At 34.2% G+C, this 19,888-nt stretch overlaps 1 protein-coding gene and 1 pseudogene across 10 annotated transcripts in view; one reads left to right on the forward strand and one right to left on the reverse strand.

Annotated features, from left to right (window-relative positions):
- Positions 1–1,334: 1,334 nt before the first annotated feature.
- On the reverse strand, positions 1,335–2,369 carry LOC146531262 (uncharacterized; annotated as a pseudogene).
- A 459-nt stretch (positions 2,370–2,828) lies between these two features.
- The window catches only part of l(2)gl (LLGL domain-containing protein l(2)gl), a 38,284-nt gene continuing 21,224 nt past the window's right edge, over positions 2,829–19,888 (forward strand). For 8 of the 10 annotated variants that reach the window (XM_085197862.1, XM_085197867.1, XM_085197868.1 and 5 more), the window contains exons 1-2: positions 3,195–3,330; positions 3,398–3,490. In XM_085197862.1, the coding sequence (XP_085053988.1) occupies positions 3,328–3,330; positions 3,398–3,490 (96 nt within the window). In that variant the 5' untranslated portion in view covers positions 3,195–3,327. Of the gene's footprint in view, positions 2,989–3,194; positions 3,331–3,397; positions 3,491–19,888 lie in introns of those variants that run through there. The other 2 variants (XM_085197865.1, XM_085197863.1) reach the window with 2 other exon arrangements.

Here is a 19,888-nt window from a genome sequence, read left to right on the forward strand (position 1 = left end):
TAAGCGTGACAGGTTTAGATCCTTTTACTGACCCTGTAAGTAGTGCATGTAATGGAGATTGAATTTGGGCTGCCTGAGGAAGAAATCTTCTATAAAAATTTAGCATACCCAGGAATGCTCTTAACTGACGGACATTAGATGGAACTGGAAACTCGCGAATGGCCTGGACCTTTTTATCCAGGGGTCTACATCCCTGCGCTGTAATGCTATAACCTAGAAAATTTACTTCCTTCACACCAAAAACACACTTGGAGGTGTTCACCAAGATACCATATTTTTCAAGCCTTGTGAAGACTTGGCGTAGGTGCTCTTCGTGCTCAACCTCAGTGCGTGAGAATATTAGGAAGTCATCTAGATAACAGTATACATTATCCAGCCCCCTAGTAACTTCATCGATGAAACGCTGAAATGTCTGCCCCGCGTTTCGGAGTCCAAATGTCATGAACGGGAATTCAAATAAACCGAAAGGTGTCGTGATGGCAGTCTTCGGAATGTCCTCGGGGCTGACAGGTATCTGATTGTAAGCTTTTTCTAAATCTAAAGTAGAAAATATGGTACAACCTGATATGTTATGCGTAAAATCGTGAATATGCTTTATTGGATACCTGTCAGGCACGGTACGGGCATTCAATTTGCGGTAATCACCGCACGGACGCCATCCGTTGTCCTTTTTTTGAGCTAGATGAAGTGGAGAGGACCATGGGCTGTTAGATGGTCTAGCTGTGCCATTAGCCAGCATAGCTTGAAACTCTTTGCGAGCAATGTTCAGTTTATCTGGTGCTAAGCGGCGAGGTGGAGAGCAAACTGGGGGGCCTGGTGTCGTGTGTATGTGATGAAGTGTGTTGTGCGTAATGTTTTTATGTATGCCAGCTGGTCGTGTAATTTGTGGAAACTCATTAAGAATTTTATGAAATTGCGACTCCCCTGTTACCACTTTTACTGAAGAAATATTATTACAATTAATTACAGTAGCAATAACAGAAATAGAAGTTAAATTATCAATTAATTTTTTATGACGACAATCTACAATTAAATTATAATATTTTAAAAAATCTACGCCAATAATTGGTTTTGTGACGTCCGCTACTACGAAACGCCAAGGAAAAATTCTACGTAAACTAAAATCTAAATTTAAATGAATAAAACCATAGGTATTTATAGTGGAACCGTTTGCAGCACACAAATTATAGTCACTTCGAGCACGACGATCACGCACTGCCGATCTTGGAAAAACGCACAGGTCGCTTCCAGTGTCAACCAGAAACTGCATCTTTGAAGTCCGGTCCGTGACGAACAGGCGACCAGTGGAGGATGAAAGGCAATCGTCAGTCGCCATTACCGACTGCCCTTCGAGTTTTCCGACTGCTTGTAGTCACACGGTCGCACGCATTTTGTGGCTTTACTGCCGAATTTATCGTGATACCAGCAAATTGGGAACTTGCGGTAATTTGAGAGTGATCGCTGTCTGGATGTACGATTCGGTCTCGAACGCGAATGGCTTCGGCTATTTCTACCCATCGATAGTCTCTGTACTTCTTTGCGCAGTTCTGCCGCTTGTTTCACCAAGTCACTAACGATAGATCCTGGTATTTCACTAACGGTGGCTACCTTTGGAGTAGATGAGGCGAGGTCATTCACCCTGTCAGCTAAATCCGCCAAGTTTTCGAGTGAAGCTGTGCTGGCTTATCCAGCTAACACTGTCTGAATACCATGTGGCAGACGACTTATCCATATCGTTCTTAAGAAATCGTCGGGAACATTTAATCCTGCCAGACTTTGCAGATGTCGCAGAAACTGGGAAGGTTTTCGGTCCCCAAGCTCTTCGTGCATTAATAATTGTTTAATTTTATTTTCTTTCGAAGCACTCAATCTTTTAATTAATTCGCACTTTAATTTTTCATATTTTTCCGTCGGTGGTGGATTTACGATAATATCTTTCACTTCCCTGGAATGTTGATTATCGAGATGTCCAATTACATAATTAAATTTAGTCACATCACTAGTAATTCCAGATATCGCAAACTGTCCTTCTACTTGAGCAAACCATATATCTGGCTCCTCTGGCCAAAATGGTGGCACCTTGACACCAACACGAAACACATCGACATTTTCTATCGACCGTGCCCCAGCACTGGTTGCCGGGCGTGGTCCGGTTGCGCTTTTCACCGTTTTCTCAACAGACATTGTTCAAACTAGGGGTCACCAGTATAGAATGTGTGTACTATGTGTTAAGTAATGAAGCACGTGGCGTTAGCGATATAAGCAAGCGAGCGACAAGCAAGCGAGAGACATGCGCTTCGCGTGTGTTACAAGAAACGACTGGCCGACCGGTTTGACCTATGCGCGAGCGCAAGTCGAGTCTTCAACAAGCCACAGATTTTATTGATTGAAGAATTACTTATAGGTCCCGACTGTTAATCCTAATAAACTATTACGGTAGCCACGTGTAGGTAGCCGTAGTGTACTGTTAACCAGTCCTCTACTTCATTTCACTCCATATTTATAGCGTTTATATAGCGTGCCTAATATCACAAATCACTGCACAATGTACAATTTTTGTATTTAAAATTAGGCGCCACAGTTAAATTTACAAATGTTGCCAGGCTAAAGCAATAATTAAATATTAAAATATTTTTATTTAAAAATAAGACAACTAACACAAAAATTAATTAAAATTTTCATAACTCTTAATATGAAACTAAATTATTATAGACAAAAATATAACTAATATTTATCTGATAAATTATCAAAAACAAACTACAGATGCTATGTAATATTTTTGACTGGTTTTCGACATTCATTGGCAACATTGAAAACCAGTCACGTCATTTCGTGGCGTAGTGTGTGTGCGTTTCGTATGCGTACGGTCGTGAATATTATGTTCGTGCATATTTGTGTTTGTATGTATTTCTGACGCCGTTGTGAGTTGTCTGACATTTCTCTAAATTTGGATTTTATAACTAAAAATCATCAAACTGTGGTCTTCAGGTATGTAAAGGCTTATTATAATTTTGTTCTAATATGAATACAAAAATGTTCCTGAAGAAATAGTGATCAATTAAACACGTAACCTGTCCGACAGGCGTTGTCACAGCATGAAACAACGATCTTTTACCTGTATACAATGTCCTATATTTTATAACTTTTCCTGTTATCGTCAATCTTATCATCATGTTACTTATCGTTGAATTTCAAGAATAACTAACGTTTTTATCTGGGTGCGGGGCTGAGCGTTGACAACGCCGTCAGGGCTGGGAGGCGCTGCAAAGTCAGTCGGCTTTCCGGTGCCGGTCAGGATACAAGTGTTCGCTCTTGTACTATGCAAACATGGTAGGCTCGTGTTGCTTTATTGTCTTGTGGTGCCTGTGAAGTGTGCTAAGTGATTATTTTGTTGCAGGCCGGCAGAATGCTAAAATTTATACGCGGGAAGGGCCAGCAGCCCTCAGCAGAAAGACAGAAACTGCAAAATGATCTGTTTGCGTTTCGTAAGGTAAGTTTAATTATACATTATTTCACAATGCAAAGCCAAATAAGTTCTATTCTGTTGTAACTTGTATTTGCATGTTTAATTAGACAATTATTTTGAACTTAGGAAATAATATGACAATATAGAATTAAAGTCATTATCAAATATTAAGGTGACAGTTTGTTCTGTTTAGTAATTAGATTTAAACCTTAAATAATAATAATAACATGTCAAATATCAATGTGTTACAATATAAAATAGTTAAACATGACTTTTAAGATATTTTATGAACATTATAATTTAGATTGTGAAAACATTTAGTTTTTATGTACTTCAAAGTCAGACAAGGATAGAATATCTACCTATAACCATTGATAAATTATGAATCAATTTATTTACTACCAACATAGTATGTACATATAATCAACATTTAATTACCATGTTCCGCAACTCCCAGTTATTAAATCATTCTCTTAATAATGACAATCTTCAATGTGACTTTCCAGAATTAGTTTTATTATAGATTAGAATCTAAGCATACTTCTTTAAAAGCAATGGTTGTAAATTTACATTTGTGAGGCTAAATTATTTTTATTTTTTTGTTTTGGTAACAAGATAACAATTGGGAAGAGAGTGCCCTAAACCAGGCTCTCTCTTTTTTTCCTGCTACATGCGGAATACAACATAAAACAAGAAAGAAAAGCTTAATATGACTTTACCAAAAAACCTTTTCAAATCAGCTTCACTCTGTACACTGCACACAGCAACGTAGGCAGAGGGAACCTAGTGTTAAGATACTCCATTCCCCACTTCACCAACAAAATACCTTATAATAAATAAAAAACAAGACACATTTAGTTCATCTAAAGGAATGATTGCATATTATACATTATTTAAATTTAGTTTATGGCCAGTCTTATTCAATAATTGTGCTTACATTTATTTAAGTATTATTTATAAACAAGGTAAATATGGTGTGATGCCAGTTTTATACTGTAAAACAATGATTGTGCATGTGATACAGTGGATTCCCGCTTCATTTCCTCACATTGGTGAGACAAAGCTCAAGTAATATGTTGAGTTTCGATGGAGAGGATAGAATAGAGTATCTTGACACTAACTTCTATTAAGTGGCAAAACTCACAGCCACATTTTGCCTCTTTGCCTATTAGTTACATGCTTGTATAACTACTGGGCTCTTCTTTCTTCTTATATCTATGTTTCCACAAAATATTTAACAATTAACCCTAATAAGGTGTATCTTATCTTCTCAAGCCCTACGCTAGGTATGTACTTTCAGATTAGATTGATTATTTTTACAACACACTCTGGTTGATTCCATTATGTGGATCATGGTCATAGGAACTGTAATTGTGAAACATTATATCTGGATTAAATAAACTTTATGAACCCTTTTAATAGAACTTATGGATATTTTAGACATTATAAAATATCAAAGTTTTTGAATATTATAACATTATTATGTTGTATATGAGTCACTAATTCTTATAAAAACAAATTTTAATACTCAAGCTCAAGTGATTCAATACTTAAAAAGTTTTTGGTTAAAATTCTATAAAAATATAATAATATTTATATTTGGGCAAAAAATCATTTTAATACTTATATGATGATCTGATCTGAACATTATATATAATTATTTTGTTATATCATAAAATATCTAAAAAAAGTAATACTACTAATGTCAAAAAAAAGCACAGCTTATCTACAGGGCAGAACCAACATAGAAATATAGTGTTAAGACACTCCATTCCCATTAAGACACTTCCGTTCCCCACTTTCCGATGAATTCTGGAGGGATTGCATGGCGGAACTCAACTCAGAGCGAGGAAATAAAAATAATAAACATCTTTTGTAAGTTTTAGGAAGTTTCTTTTTATTTATTTTTTATAATTATTATAATCAATTACAAAGAGTTTTTAAAAATGTAATATAGTTCAATAACATTCTCTCAGAGCTGTACGATGCCTCTGCCACATACAGATTGCTTTCAAGGTTAAATTCTTCAATTTGTCACTTATTAAGCTAAAGTCCACAAGTGGCTGAATCAAGGCATTGTGTATTGCTAATTATGTTTATGTAATTCATTTGCGTTTGTTAGTTATGTTGTTATTATTTATTTACAATAAGGAAATTGTATAATAAAAAAATACAGTTGAATTGATAACCCCCTTCTTTTACAGAACTCAGTTAATAATTGTGTTGAACCAAAAAATTTTTTGTTTTTTTTTTAATTGATTTCAATTATAAATAGCCTAAGTAAAATTTTAAAATAGCAATTTTTTTTTACTTATTTCTGTTTTTAAATTTATTTTGTAGGTATATACCGAGTAGTAAAATTTGAATTTACATTATTTAAATGTACTTTTTACTTGAAGGAAAAGATGTTCATAATAATTAAAGAAGGGACATTTTGATTTAACATAATATTATAATACTTACATGAAAAAAAAAATATTAAACTGAATGTCTCAAAAAATTATTTATCTAGTAGGTCAGTAATAATTTATATCTACACTTGTTTGAAAACGTGTAAAATAGAAACTCATTGGGATTTGAACCCGCTCCTCTTAGAAATCGTTAAAGTTTTATATTTCATTTAACGATAGTTTTTAGTAGACAGTTTTTTCTCCCTGCGTGTGGAAGACATTTAAAAAAATGTTAAATTTTGTTTTTATCTACTGTTATGTACGAAAAAACCTGACAATGCCTCAAAAACATTAATTAGCAACCATTTTGTAGTACGACAATTTTCAAGAAATAATTTATAGATGAGGTGGCGTTGGAAACGTTACTGCGGCTTATCGGTCGATAGTGATAAGAGACGATAACGATAGTGTTCGATCAATATATGTATGTATCTATTGAACCAACTAAGGCGAATAATGTAACACAAAATATTTGTAAAACAATGGATATTTAAAGGACATTTATTTATTAACCGATGTTTAATATCGATCGAACATTACTATTCATCATATTATGACGGAATAATCTTTCAAGCTATTAAGAAATTAATATCTTACTACTAAATTTAAACATAATAATGGCTTCCACCACGTAACAAACAATCATTGTTTTTAAAAAAGATAAAAAATGGAGAAAATATTTTAAAAATTACTGTATACCGCACATAGCAGGGTATCATAGGTATCCTAGTGTTCAGACACTCTGTTTCGATTTCTCCGCTTTCCGCCTAATACGCGAGTCATTGGATGTTGAGAAGCGGACCTCGACGCCACACTGCCTCAGAGAGAGGAAATGAAAATATCAATTATTCCAAACTTTTCTTTTTAAATGTTTCTTATAAATAAAATGTAAAGCAACTACTTGGTCATGTGATATCGTAACAAGAGCAATGTGAAATAGATTTATTTATATTTATTTGTAGCCTCGCGCGTGTTTATAGCAGGATCGGTATCGATATCTTGTAAAGTAATAAATCGCCACACCCGACCTCGCCCGTGCCGTTAATTATTATCTATAAGCTGATGTAACGCCAGATATACACATAGCTAAGCGTTCCTTAGAATAATATTATATAGGATTTTATTAATATTAAAATAAAATCGTAAATCATCATCATCATCATCATCATCATCAGCCTGTCCTCGTCCACTGCTGGACATAGGCCTGAGCACGGCACGCCACTGAGCTCGATCTTCAGCTCTTCGCATCCAGCCGCTGCCCGCTACTTTGCGAATATCGTCACCCCATCGAGCTGGAGGACGTCCTACATTACGCATTACAAAATCGTAAATAATTTGACAAAATCGACTAACCCATATTCATGGAATTGGTTAAGTTAGAAGTTAAAAATTAAACTTATTGTACTAATTTTTTCTTTAAATATTAAAGAAATAAGTAAACAAGATCTTTTGTAATATACTTTTGGTTATAGGAAAGATTATTATCTAATATCGGGACGACAGTAGTCGAGTACAAAACAATGGTTTCTCGACCTGTCGACGAATATCTTCAAGTTGTTCTTAGAAGTTGTCTAAACTTCCTATCTTACTTGCGTTATCGTATAATCATAATGCCCACATTCAGAGTAACCCCACAAAAACATATATTACTAAATATATGTATATTTGCAATGTAATATGTGATCAGTCGTAGTGCAGGGACAATCGTGTAATTGTAAAAGCAATAGGTTATGGGTTCCATTCCCACTCAAGGAAATTTTAATTTCATTTCGTCGCCCTGGTGTCGAGGCAAAGCGCGGCCTTAAGTCGGAACTTACGGTGGCGGACCACTCAACACGCAATGCCTCTAGAATTCGCCGGAAAGTGGGAAACGGAATGTCTTAACAAAAGGGGAACCCAGAGGGAACCTCTGCCTACCCTGCTGTGTGCGGTATACAGCGTGAAGTTGATTTATTTATTTTTTTAATTCAGTATTACTGAGAGCCTTTAGAATGCACAAGATATTATTAGGTTCGTTCATGCAAGGATTTATAAGCCAGGTTATTGTATAAATTCCCAGGCATCATTAAAATGATCGCCACCTACATACTTGCCGCATTAAACCTGTTTTAACTGTGGTTTTCGAGAAAATAATATGTTCTAAATCTATATAAAATATTATGTTTTTTGTTTTATCATAGCTAATGGCATAACTGATGATACTCTTAAACCAGTAAAATTTGTATGTAGAGCATCTCATCTGTCTGTCTGCCTGTGTGTCTTTAGATTATGATTAATTTAATTTATTTCATTTTAGATTATTTTCTATATCTTGAATATTAATTTTACTACTTTTTATTAAAGTTTATTAATAGTATATTGTTGGTTATTAGAACTATCACTATTAACTCATCTATCTAAGTTGCTTTGCGCCTATTATAATCGTATCCGACGAGACCACATTCCTCACGCCGACACCGTTGTTAGAGCGTCTCGTTCTTTTTGCTTTGCGTCACGTTCGAATCAGATATGTTCTTTTTACATTAATAATAATGTATCTTTTCTTTTTGTTTATTGCTTATTCAATAATTGTATTGTCAATCATTTGTGTGACTAGTCTCTATACTCCAATTAATATCTTAATTTATAATTGTTTTTTTTTTTTGTAGGTAAAATTATTTTTCAAAATACGCAAATAGTGCTATTTTTTTTATTAGACTAGAGTTATAGTTATTACTTGTGGAAAAAATAAATAAAAAAATATCAAACGATGAATTAAAAATGAGACAACCTTAGTGTTGACCAGTTTCCGGCCGAGGGCATGTTTCATTACGTATTCAAAAATCGTAATAGGCGTTGTGTCTAATAATAAATACCCTTATTTATCCTATAGGTTAAAGTAAAAAATATTATAATAATTATTCTATAACATGCTAAACGTGCCCCACAAATTTATATTTGAATTCTTTCATCATAGTTCTATAAAGCAGACTTCGTTGTTCATTTCAGTTTGTATAAATATCTGAATTAAAAATCATCGCCCTAAAATAACCACCCATTATTATAGCATACATTTTTACACCGCAGCATCTTGAGAAACGATACTGAACAGATGCCTATATTGCTTCACTGTAAATATTTTATAATAAAAATGAACTTCGGTGTGCGGTCATAGATAAGAAAAGAGTGTTATCGTCAACCAAAAATTAAAATAGAAAAAAGGTAAAAATAATAAATGACCTTTCTATATAATCTTTCGGAATATAAAAACTTTTTGGTCGGTTTGTCGGTATCGTAAGTCAATAAGCTTTGACAATATTTTATCTGTCAAAACAAATTGAGTGGGGGATTCCTGCAACTCATTCAATTTGTATGGCACAGTTGTGTCCCGACAAGGCGCGAGGCTCATTAGTACTGGGGCAAACAGCTTAACCTCCATTAGGCCGCGTCATTGCCCGAATATACCATCTCCCACGGTTTCCTCCTTTAAGACATCGTCAATTTAGTTTGCATTATGTAGAGAAACATTCGGGACGATCGTATTACTCCCGAGGGTGGCCATTTCCTATTTCGGCATGTCCTATTTCGTAGTGCCTCCCACTCGCCAACAAAGAGTTTATTGTATAATTTGCTCAATTTAGATGTTAAATTTGGTTTAGATGAGTTAATAATGATTTATCTAATTTATTGTTTTTTGCTTAACTATCTGGTAAGTAAGTTGAGGTCGTAGTGGTGCAGAGGCATGAGCGTGTGACTGTAGACGCGACCGTTGTGAGTTCATTTCCTGGCTATGGTAACAAGGCAAAACGCGGCGTTCAGTTCTCTCAACTCAACACCCAATGCTTCAAAAATTCGTGTGGACAGTGGGAAATGGAGGAAAAAACTGTCTGTTGACTATTAATATTCGAAAATATTTTACATCGTCAATACAGGGGTGACTATTTTTATAATGCCATTGCAGATTAAAATCAATATTTGTTCAATTTCAGCGATATCTCGCGTACGATAAGACACGTTTGCTAAGTTCATTCACACAAGGATGTACTGGCGCGGTCGGTTCGTCCATCTTATTCAACTTATTCAGTTTTTACGCTAATGTTTGCTTATAACTTTTGATGTTATTGTTATTGTAAAAAGTTCCAATATATGTTTTTTTTATGATAATTTGAAATACAAATAAATGTTTAAATGTTAAACGTAAGTCAACTTAAATAAATTGTTGCTAGTATTATATATACACGATGTATCCCGCATGTACCAGGATAGGCAAGAAGTTCTGGAGACACTGCTTGTTGAGTAGCGGAACTCAACACCGCGCTCTTTGTCTTGGTATCAAAGCGAAGAAATGAAAACATTTTAATATTTCATTTCATCAAGTGGGAATCGAATCCACACCCTGCCTCGTTTACAGTCACGCACTCGTGCCCCTGCGCCATTACTACCACACACCACAAATAAATTTAGAATGAATTTGTATTCAAATGATATAAATGCAACATCCTCTTAATGTCTAGGATTAATGCAATATCACGTATCAATATTTGTTATTTGCCGTTTCGAATTAATTGAAACGTTTTCGATGGTAAACCCTATTTGTATTGTCTGTCTGCTTTCTCATACATATTTTTTAATAAATTACTTTATTTTAAGTTGTTTCTCGTACTTAGCGGGGTAGGCAGAGGGAACCTGAGAATCTAGCGTTAACTATGTTGTCATTTACTTCCTAAATAGAATATTTACATTTTATATACAATACAAGTCTCTACACTTCTTGAAGTTATACATTTTTTGTGTTATTATTTTTTTTCTGAACCACAATTTAGTTATTTCGTTTATAAAACGCGTCGGCATTTTTTCGTTGGCTTTTTACTCAATCGTTAATAGAAGTATTTCAAATGTATCCCCATGCTCTATAGATAGTTTGGTTCCTTTGTGATCGGACACTCACCTTCACGAAGGTCGTATGAATCGTTTGCCTCAACATATTCCAGACTTCTTTTTGTATATTCAAAAAACGTGATCTAAATTTTATTTGAATGTCTAATTTATACCTACTACATTAAGGCCCGTGTTTATAAATAGTTCTCAAGTCTGTGATCGATCTTGAGATTCCGTTTTCATTCTTAAATTGTATGTCTGTGAACGAAAACGGCATCTTAAGATTTATAAATACGTGCCTAAGAATTTAACTATTATAACTAAACTTTTTTTTTACCAAAGCCTGTAAAAAATATAAATTTCCATTGAAACATTATACATTCATATATTTATATTAAAACGGATATAAACTAAATGGTAGTTAAGTGCAGTTAAGCTCCCGTAACGGAAGCCCCGCAGGAACTGCGATATCAGAAAACCTGCATCCAGGCTTAGAAACCCCATACGTGATAGGTTCGATGAACGACTGTGTCGAAGTTATACCTAATGACATACAATTTAATTGTCGATATATTTTCTTTTTTAGTTTCACGCTGTATCCCGCATATAGCAGGGTGGGTAGAGGGGAGCCTGGTGTTATGACACTCCGCTCCCCACTCTGCCTAATTCTGGAAGCATTGAATGTTGAGTAGCAGAATGAAAATATTTAATTTTCTCGAGTGGGCATCGAACCCACAACCAGTCACACCTGGTCTATTCTGCTAATAACATAGTTGCACTTTTTATGCATATATCCTCAAAACGACGAAATTTACATTGAAATTATCTACTATCTACATCTATACTTCTTAACAATATTTTATAACTAGATTGTGTGATGGTTTTGCAAAAGAAAAGACGTATTGCGTAACTTTATTACTGTTATGTCAATATCTTTATACCAGTATACATGGGTCCCCCCATTTGAGCATCGATACTTGCATTTTACGATAGGTATACGATCCAGAGATTGCCTGTTTCTGTACGCTCGTAAAAATCATGGGGGCCGTTACGGTTTTATTACACGAACTGGGAGCTGTGATGGATTGGAACTGACCTGGTCGGTTACCCTAATGTTTGTTTGGTGTAGATAATTGTGCACCTAAAATGGAGGAACAAGAAGGTAATTAAGGGATAGAGTTAAAATACTATTATATAGTTAACTGTAGATATGTTTACTACCTATAGCGACGAATCGTGTGAAAAAAAGTGATAAATGATGGCGTACGTCGGTCAGAAATGAACGATCTATAAAATATAATTGTTATTATTATGAAGTAATAGGTAATAAATAGTTTTTCTTAATAATATAAAGTTTGTAAGGTTAAATAAAAATATATTTTTTTATATAACCTTAGAAATAACCTTTTAAGCTGCTATGATATATCATTGATGCAGTTATCAAATTATTCCGATTACATGCGATGTCTATTTTTATTTATATTATTGTGCGATAGTCACGTTCAATATCAGTATAATTATAATTCAATAAATATAATATTATGTAGCTTAGAAGCATTATAAATTATTAATATGATTATTATACACTAATTATAATAACGAGGCCGGTCTTGGCGCTTGGACAAGTAAATACGACTGATTGTAGATTCGATGCCCACTGGAGGAAATAAATTATTATTTTTATTTCTTTGCTCAGGTGTTAAGGCAAATCGCGGCGTTCACACGACGCCTCAATAATTCGGTGTAAAATGGAGAACGGAGTGTTTTAACACTAGGTTCCCTCTGACTGTGTGCAGCTGATTTAATTTATACAGTAACTAGTGGACCCGAACGCGGCTACGCCCGCTTGAACTATACGAATATTTAGTAAATATATTTATGAAATTATTTTCAGTTTTCAATAGAGAGACGCGTTAAGCAAGCTCATTTTGGGTGACGTTTTATAACAACAAACTTTGCAAATCGTTGCTTAGCAACGCGACGGTTGTTATTAACATGGCGGAATAAATTGTCAAGTTAATAAATATTTTAATATTTGGGTATATATCGAAAATATTACAAATATGAGGAAAAAAAGTATCCTATGTTCATCCCGAGACCCTCAAGTATCTCTAAATGAGTATTTTATCACAAAATAGCGGTTTGGCCCTGATTGCGTAAAAGACAGACAGACAGACAGAGTTACTTTCGAATTTATAATATAGGTATTATAGATACAATGACGACCGCGCCGTTCCGCCACTGGCGTCGATAGTGTTTGCTGCGTTTCCTAGAACTGCTGTTTCTTTAGATTATAATAGTTTTTCACTTTCATTAAGTATGAAAGTGGTTATTTGAATTAATCATAGTTTTCTTTCATCGTTGTTTAACAACAATTTGAAAGTGCGCCGTTGTGTTCCGCCACTCAATACATAATGCCTCCAGAATTCGGCGGAAAGTGGGAAGTGTTAGGTTCCCTCTGCTTTCCCTTGCTGTGTGCGGGATACAGCATGAAGCAGGTTTAATTTTTAATTTTGACTGTTTAAGAATTGTAAATATCTCACTGCATACATATTAATTGCAGTATTGTCATGATTATAGCGATGAAGATTGTTTTAATTTTTTGTATGGAAAGTGAGTGGAACTGCAATGCTATACAAAGTACAAAAGTTGTTCGTTATTGAGGTTGTGAACCTACTTCGGTAAATCGAACTGTATTCTCATTAAACTTCGATATAAAAACTTTTTAATTTATTTTAAGTAAAACAAAGAAATATTTGACAAATGATATCACTAACCTTAATTTCTGTTTATTAAATACACTCTCTTTTTTTTTTCAAAACAAAAGTGTGTCTTTTCAAAACAAAATATATTAAATTTATTTTACCTACTAAGAAACTTCTTTTCAGAATAGGCTTTATATAACAAGTTGTTCTGGATAACACTTACTTGCATACTTAGTATATTATAAAAAAAATCTTAACATATTGATTTCTGTACATGGAAAATACACGAGAGGAAATATTATTGGTAGCATTTCATGACGTAATAGAACCAAAAACGATGATTTCTGAAACTTTTGTCTGTTTATCTGTACGTTTGTTCACGCTAATCTCAGAAACACGTTAACTGATTCAATACATTTTTCACCATTGTATTTTGGCAAGCTTCCCTTAGATTTTGTGTTTTATTTTTTTTTCAATCAAGCATAACAATGAAATTATATTGTAATATGAGATATCTTTTTAGCTCTTTTTCTATATAAATTTATTTTAAGGAAGGAAAATTCTGATTTGCGTTTGAAAATGTCATATTTGTGTGCTTCAGGAGATACGGCTTATATACCGATCCTACTTACTACAGTGTTTTCCCAACTGCATTATATTATTTATTCAACAAAAGAGGATATTTTTATCAGTTATAAAGTGTTATTCCACACTTGGGAAAAAAAATGATTTTTGGAAAAAGTATAATATATTAGAAATACAATTATTTAATTACTTATTTAAAACATGTTAAGGTAAAAAAAAATAATAGCGGCCCTCTATTCCATACCAGGTACTATGAGTCATGAAGAACTCTACAATAATCTCTCGCCTTCGGTATTTGCGGTCATCGCTATGTTTTTAGCTATTCTGTTTACATTGACGGTTGTATATACGTGCTTTTGTATTAAAGCGATGTACAGAGAAACTTGTAAAGCGTCTCACGTCAATTTGTCGAATGTATATTATCTTGATAATGAGGACTGATTCATGCGGTTCGTCATACGATAGTAAAATGTAAACTGGTTATCACGAATTGATTCATCTATAGGAACTTCTGTTATTTATAATTTTAAATTAGTTAGTCTCATTGTCCGTTTGTCGTGTCTTCTAAACCTCCAAAACAACCTCGGTACACTCTTACATGGTGGTGTCTATAGTTGTTTTTAATATAGATACTTATATTTAGTTATAAACAAACAATTAATATATGAATAAGATATATAAAAGAGATTTATATATTATGATAAGTATAATATAATATACTAATACAATTTTATAATCGATGACTCGCACTGTCACCAAATTTCTGAGTGGCGGTGACGACAACGACAAAAAGAAGCGTGTACTCATTTATTTTTCCGCTTATTCTTCGCTTATCGTATAGGTAACATATATTTTATATTATCCTTATCTTATTTAATCACAAAAATTGTGGTTTTTACCCAAGAGCTTATATTGCTCCATAGCATCTTAAAAATAAATAAATCTGTTTCACGTTGTATCCCGCACACGGCAGGGTAAGCAGGGAGCAGATAGTGTTAAGACACTCCGTTCCCCATAGGATATGTAAAATTACCTTATTTTACACATTCTTGGGATTTCCTCTCAATGAGTACGTAGCGCTGGCGCATGTAGAATAGCTGGTATTTAGATTACACATAAACGTTTACCGGTAGATGTAATTTTTTATGTTTATCGATCATTATTGCTAAGTTATTCATGTTTTTTTCTTACTAAGAATGTTATTAAACGCCATATAATAGATATAGCATAATAATTGTTTTAATTGTTCAGTATTTATTAGTTCATTATTATATAAGCTTCCAGTAGTTTTGATTTCTTCCATGTATAAGAGTTTTTTTGTATTCTTTCATCTCTATACATTAGATCGAATAAAATTATTGTTATCGATCAAATAAAATATTTTTTAGGTTCACGCTGTATCCCGAACATAGTAGGGTAGCTAGTGTTAAGACACTTTGTTCCTCAGTTCAGGTTCAGTTCAGCCGAATTCTGGAGGCATTGCCTGTAGAGTGGTGGAACTCAACGCCGTGCTCGTTACCAGAGTGAAGAAATGAAAATATTAAATATTTCATTTCCTCGAATGGGAATCGAACCCACAACCTGTCGCGCTTACATTCACACTTTCTTCTAACTCTACGTTTACACAATCACTATTTTTATGTTTTATTTACGTAATATATGTCATCGAAGCGATTGCCATCGGTGACACGCATACGGTACGCACAATGGACGCAAACGCATTGTCCAACCGGAAGTGGCGCAGGAAGCCGCTGCTAGTCTGTCACCCAGAGCATGTGCTTCGTGAAGCCTGTCAAACATTTTTGAAGACTAGCTGAGTTTGTCAATTTTGTTGTTTTAGTTGCATTTTCTATGTAAATAAATAATGGAGGATAAAGACCATTTGTATTTCTTAAATAAATATACTGTCATACATGATAGTCCTTCCTCCATTATACTTCCTCCTCCATTTTTTAGATTATATAATTTTTAAAAATATATTAAAAGACAGATCCAAAAAAAATTATAATAAAGTTAGATAACTAAACCAAATTATGGTTAATTTTTATTTGTTTCTAAAATTATTAAAAATCTTTTTATAGATACCTACTTGGTAAAAGTTAAAACAATTAGCATATTGTCATTAAGTAATTAAACTGACTTCTGACTCACGCCAGTTGTATACTTATAAAAATTAGAAAAATATGTAAATATATCATAAGAAATACTGTAAATGCATGTGTTTATATTTTGATACAAAGGCCAGTCGTAGTGCAAGGGTCCAAGGTGGTACTGTACTGTACGCTACAGGTTCTGGGTTCGATTCTCACTCAAAGAAAATAAAATATTTAATATTTTTCATTTCTACCCTGCCACATGCGAGATACAGCGTGAAACTGAAAAAAACATATACGAGAAAGAGTACACACGACAGCAAAGGAAGCACAGAAGTACTAGATGGTCGCACTGAAACCGTCCACGCTATAAAGTGATGTCATTTGGCAAGGAAAGCAGCTGTTATGGCACAGTGACATCATGTTGCCTGCCGCCGCGCGAATGATGTAATATAATATGATTAGGGTTATTGGGCTTGTAATATATATTAGCTAAATAAGATTATATTTAATTTGGGTTTGGAGGTGATAATTAGGTTAGTCGTGGCGTAGAGGTACAAGCGTGTGAAAGTAATGGCGATTGTTTATAGGTTCAGTCGGGGAATGAAATATTTTAATTTTTTTTTTTTTTGCTTTGGTAACGAGTGTCTTATTGGGAATGGAGTGCTTTTACACTAGGATTCCAGATTCTCTCTGTACAGTGTAAAGCTATAAAAAAAAAAGCTAAAAATATTAGTCTAGATTTAGACGTATAATATGAAATGTTTTGATAACTTACTTTAACTTTAAATATTTCAAATTTGTTTACTAAACAAAACCTCCAGTCCTAGTTTCACTAAATCTGAACTACTCTGCGTTCATTATGACAGATAATTATAAATATTATAACGCTGCTGTCACTGGCCAATTAACGTCTGCCTGTAATGTTTTAATGAGGATACTAAATAATTACAGTAGAAACTCGATTATCCGGCCTTTTGTTAAACGGATTCGTGATTATCCGGACTACCAACCGCGATTAACATTATTTTATACAATCAACTACAATGAAACCTGAGATAATTTATTTGTACGTAAATGCGTACGTAATATATGAGTGGCACAACTCACGCTTTGCCTCGATACCAAAGGGAAGAAATTAAAATATAAATTTAATTAAATATTTAATTTCCTCGAGTGGGAATCGAACCTACAACCAGTCGCTCCTGCAGTCACACTTCGTACCCCTACGCCACGACGGGCCTCATTAACTGAGAATTGAACTGAAATAATAATAAACTGCAAGTGTCGGTGATGCTCTAATTAACGGACGTGACATTGATTAAATTCCACGGTGTGTCATACATATGAATGAGCTATTATTTGAATTATCTAATTAGTTTATGATTGAGCGGCTAATTTACTACTATTTTGGGAACCTGCATAAGTTCAGTACAAATACAAGTTGGTATATTGGCTCAGGGGCACAAGCGTGTGAGTGTAAAAGCTATGGATGTGGGGTTCAATTCCCACTCAGGGAAATGAATTATTATTTGTTAATATTTTCGTTTCTTCGCTCTGGTAACAAAAAAGGCAAAGCGCGGCGTTCAGTTCCGCCACTCAACACTCATTGCTTTGAAAATTCGGCCGAAATTTGGGAATGGAAACAACACTATGTTCTCTCTGCCTTCGGTATACAGCATGAAGTTCAAAAGAAAAAATATAACTTTATTAGTAGATAGTTATAAAAACGCAACCTATTATTTAAAAGTCAAATTGATGCTTACTTTTTGTACATCTTCAAAATCTAATATACCTTTCTAAGGGCATTGCTCTTAAGCTATTATATAAAAAAAAATAAGCCATAAAATAAACATTGAACACACAGCAATATAGCCTCTCCCCCATGGTAATACCATGCAAAATAGTGTCATATCTGATCACCACCGCTTATAACGGCACAGAACCGGTCCATTAGTCTGGTCTGGTCCACTGTGCCTGGTGTACCCCCGGTGCACGTGTACCCGGCGGTCGTATACGCTATCAATGCTTTGCACAATCTTGAACCTTGTACTATTGTGTGATAAGGGCTGCACCCATCTTTTGTAGTTACTAAAGTGTGTAAATAGTGTTTTTGTTGTAGAATTATTGCCTTTTATTATATTCGTAAGGCCACGCAGGCCTGTGACTGTGCAAGTGTGTACCTGAAAGCGCGCCTGATTGTGGGTTCAAATCCCAGAAGCAGAAATCAAATATTTGTTTATATTTTCCTTTTTTCGCTTTACTGTCGAGGCAAAACGCGGCGTTGAGTTACTCCATTCAACATACCATGGCTCCAGAATTCGATGGGAATTAGAGACTGGAGTGTCTAAACACTAAGTTTTCTCTGCCTATCGTGCTGTGTGTATTCCACACACAGCACGAAGTTGATTTATTTATTATATTTTTCGAATCCATTACAAACACAATGTATTTTTCTTTTAATAGAAATAGAGCATCAATATACAAATGTGATAACAAGCTGTCGTTCAAACCTATTGACAAGTAAATCGACGGTGAAGTACCAAAACCTTCTTTTCCATATTTGAGATATTGTATAGGGATGTACCTACTAAATTAAATCACTTTAATTAACTTAACAGAGTAAATATTCTATAATTTTAATAATATTCTAATGTTAATTTATTATCACACTCTACTTCGTTGTTATCGCACGTCGCGTTTAGATTTTAATTAAGCTATGGCATACCACGATAGTCTCATTCAATACCGTCGGTCCAATCCAGTTCAGCTATTTTAGGTATCAATCGAACTGTATATTTCTGTTATACTAAATAACAAGTAGGTATTAATTTGATGAAATTCGATAAAAACTAATTAAATTTTTAGGTTGTAAAGTAAGTACACAGAAAATGTCTAAGTATAACATAGATGCTGCGTTAATTTCCTTCCTAAATCGTAATATCAATCGATACGCAACGTTGTGGTTTCAGACCGGAAGGTGGAGAACGGTGTATCTTGACACTCCGTTATCTCGGCATACCCAGCCACATGGAGAAGCGTGAAGCTGAATAAATAATAATGGAGAATCGAATATTGTATCGCTATATTCATTGTGCTGATTAAAATAGATATATTATAAGTAATTTGGGAGGTAGATATAAAAGAGTTACATGGTGACAAAAAAGTTAAAATTTTACTTCATTCATTTTTTAGCTTTACGATGCTTACGCTATTACCCGCACATAGCATAGCAGGGTAGGCACAAGGAACCTCTTATGACACTCTGTTCCCCATTTTCCGACGAATTCTAGTGGTGTTGAGTGGCGGAATTCAACGCCGCGTTACCCTGACACCAACCACTGACGAAACACAAACTGTCGTGCTTACACAAACTTTACTTCGTTTTTTTGTCTATTTTTTCATCGATTCTTCTTTGTTTTTATTATTATTATTTTGAGGATATACCCCCCCATTTTGGTTTCGCACCTAATATGGTAACAAATAAGTATATGGTGATTCGTAAAATGCAAATGCAACTGACGTGATGTTCGGCTCTACGGACGAACAACAGACGCTAAATAATTCTTTTGTCAGGCTTTCACTCTGTTTATTGCTTTTACACGCGAGGAAGAGAATATAGGGATTTGTTTTGTTTCGTTACAGGTACACAGTTTACTAATATTAGATAATGAAATGTAGTTTTTTTTTCCTTATTTATTTTTTTAGTTTTTTTTATTAGTAATAGGGAAA

Source organism: Heliconius melpomene, chromosome 15, assembly GCF_056956725.1.
Source record: "Heliconius melpomene rosina isolate 202511_hmr_F chromosome 15, ASM5695672v1, whole genome shotgun sequence".
Lineage (NCBI taxonomy): Eukaryota > Metazoa > Arthropoda > Insecta > Lepidoptera > Nymphalidae > Heliconius > Heliconius melpomene.